Source organism: Haplochromis burtoni, unplaced genomic scaffold (genome assembly GCF_018398535.1).
Source record: "Haplochromis burtoni strain Fernald_Lab_line unplaced genomic scaffold, NCSU_Asbu1 Contig_7, whole genome shotgun sequence".
NCBI lineage: Eukaryota > Metazoa > Chordata > Actinopteri > Cichliformes > Cichlidae > Haplochromis > Haplochromis burtoni.
This window is the reverse complement of record NW_024582368.1, coordinates 1780324-1782357: the sequence shown is the minus strand read 5'-3', so window position 1 is coordinate 1782357 and position 2034 is coordinate 1780324. Positions and strand designations below refer to the sequence as shown.

The 2034-nt window shown below is 40.4% G+C and overlaps 1 protein-coding gene across 3 annotated transcripts in view; it reads right to left on the bottom strand.

Moving 5' to 3' along the window:
* Positions 1-335: 335 nt before the first annotated feature.
* rps24 (ribosomal protein S24) overlaps positions 336-2034 on the bottom strand; it is a 4977-nt gene continuing 3278 nt past the window's right edge. The window contains exons 4-7 of one of the 3 annotated variants that reach the window (XM_005914030.2): positions 1854-1967; positions 1635-1637; positions 984-1004; positions 336-421 (exon numbers count right to left, since the gene is read on the bottom strand). In XM_005914030.2, coding sequence (XP_005914092.2) covers positions 999-1004; positions 1635-1637; positions 1854-1967 — 123 coding nt within the window. In that variant the 3' untranslated portion in view covers positions 336-421; positions 984-998. The remainder of the gene's footprint in view (positions 422-983; positions 1005-1634; positions 1638-1853; positions 1968-2034) is intronic. The other 2 variants (XM_014336869.2, XM_014336876.2) reach the window with 2 other exon arrangements.

Genomic DNA, 2034 nt, shown 5'->3' with positions numbered 1-2034 from the left:
TCAACACTGCGTGTGTCAATTAACTATGTAAATATGTAACTTGTGTTCATCATATTTACTGCACTCACACTGGAAAACTGGCCCAGAGTCCTTAGTAATGAAATTCACAGATGTCAAAGCTACAAATATCAGCTTTTCCAACAGCTTCTACTCGGCAGCCTACAAAAACACAGCAGGTCATTCGGATCAGAGGGCTGGCTGCCAGCTATCTGACTTTTCACTCCTCGAGTGTTTTACAGAAACACTCAAACACCTGCTGGCTTCTTTCAAAGTCTAGAGTTTAAAAACATATGGTCAATTCAATTCTTTTAAAAACAAATAAACACAAAGACACATTTTTCCAATTTTTTCCAAACTTTATTTGATGACAATATACAAGAACATCTTGAGCACGGAGACCCTCCCTGGCTGTCTGGGATCACTGTGGGGAAGAAAAAAAAAATCAATACCACAGCAAATTTAATTTAAACTACAGCAAAAGAAAACCTCACAGGGAGTTTCCGTAAGTTAGAAGAGTGCAAATAAAGACAAATGTTCACAAAAAAAAAGTTGCATTTTTTGTTGGGACAGTTTAAATTCACACTTGAATGCAGTCTGAGTAAGACATTTTACTTGAAGAACATAATGTCCAGAGTAAAATTCACACATCGACAGGCTTTTAGTTGAGCTTCCTCCCACACAAAACAAGCTAAAACCCACATGCTACACTCTGCTTCTATTAACTACAGATATGCACTATCAAAGCAGTCTGTTCAAATCTAAGACAGAGTGGGAAAAGCCCACTGTAGCAGATAAAGTGGTAGAATGGGCTGGAGTAGTGGGAAAACACATAAGCTGGGAGTTTAAAAACACCATTGCGGGGGGTGAAAAACACTGAAGGAAAACTGCAGGGAAAATAAGGGATGACATGCACGGCAAAGCTCAGGTCTATCAGCGTCTGATGTGCAACACATTAGCACACCATGCTTGTTCTGCTTCTATACCTGCAGACTGACACTTCATTTCTGCAAAAGAAATCCATGGGAAGCAAAATCAAGAACAAAACATGGCACAAAAACGATGTTAACATGTTGAAAATTGAAACGTGGAATAGAAAAGAGCTCTGAATGGACCCGAGAGTTTTGACCAAGGCCAACAGACAGCACCACAGGCATGGCTGGACAGTGTCAATATTTTCCTAGCCAGCTGTGCTGTAGCTATTCCAGATGCAGTGAATTGGGCTAAAACACTGTCCAGCTGGGCTGTGACATTCAGAGATCTATTCTATGTGACTGATGCCAAAGAGGGTACAGAAGTATGCAGGGTTTCAAGAGATTACATAATCATTTAAGCACTACTTTGATTTATTGTTTGGGCGATTTCCTCGCTATGTTAACAGGTTTATAAAACTACAACACTATTAGTTTACAGTAGTACTTGTTAGTACTAGGAGAAGGGATGGGTAGTATTACGTATTAACCGGTGGGGTCAGATCCTTTCATATTGGATGAGTGTACATCCAAAGACAAAAGCACTACAGCTTTAGTGAAAAGATGGATCAGGGGTGGTGCAAAAGCAGGAGTTACTGAGCTACTGAATGTAACTCCTGGATTATCTGCACACTGCACTTAAGTCTATTTCTGGAAAGCATTTACCTTCTACAGTTTCCGAAGACAATGAGATATGATTGGAAAGATGACAAAGGAAATTAAAACAGCAGAAGAGTTGTGGAGAAACAAAGATTAGCAGGGTAGAATAAAAGGACAGGTGTGTAATGAAAATCAAGAAATACAGAGATTTCACAGTAGCTTGGATAATGGTCAAGACTATTTCCCCGTGGAAAACTGAGGTTGGTCAACGAGTGCTCACGATACCTTTTTGCCAGCAGCGCCAACACTGGCCTTCTTGACGCCTCGTACTTTCTTCATTCTGTTCTTGCGTTCCTTGCGCTGTTTCCTGGAGGTCTTCTTTTTCTCATAGAGACCGTGCTGAGGACACAAAGACAAACGCATTTTATTTTACAGACTGTAAAAGAACATGGGAAACCTCGAGACT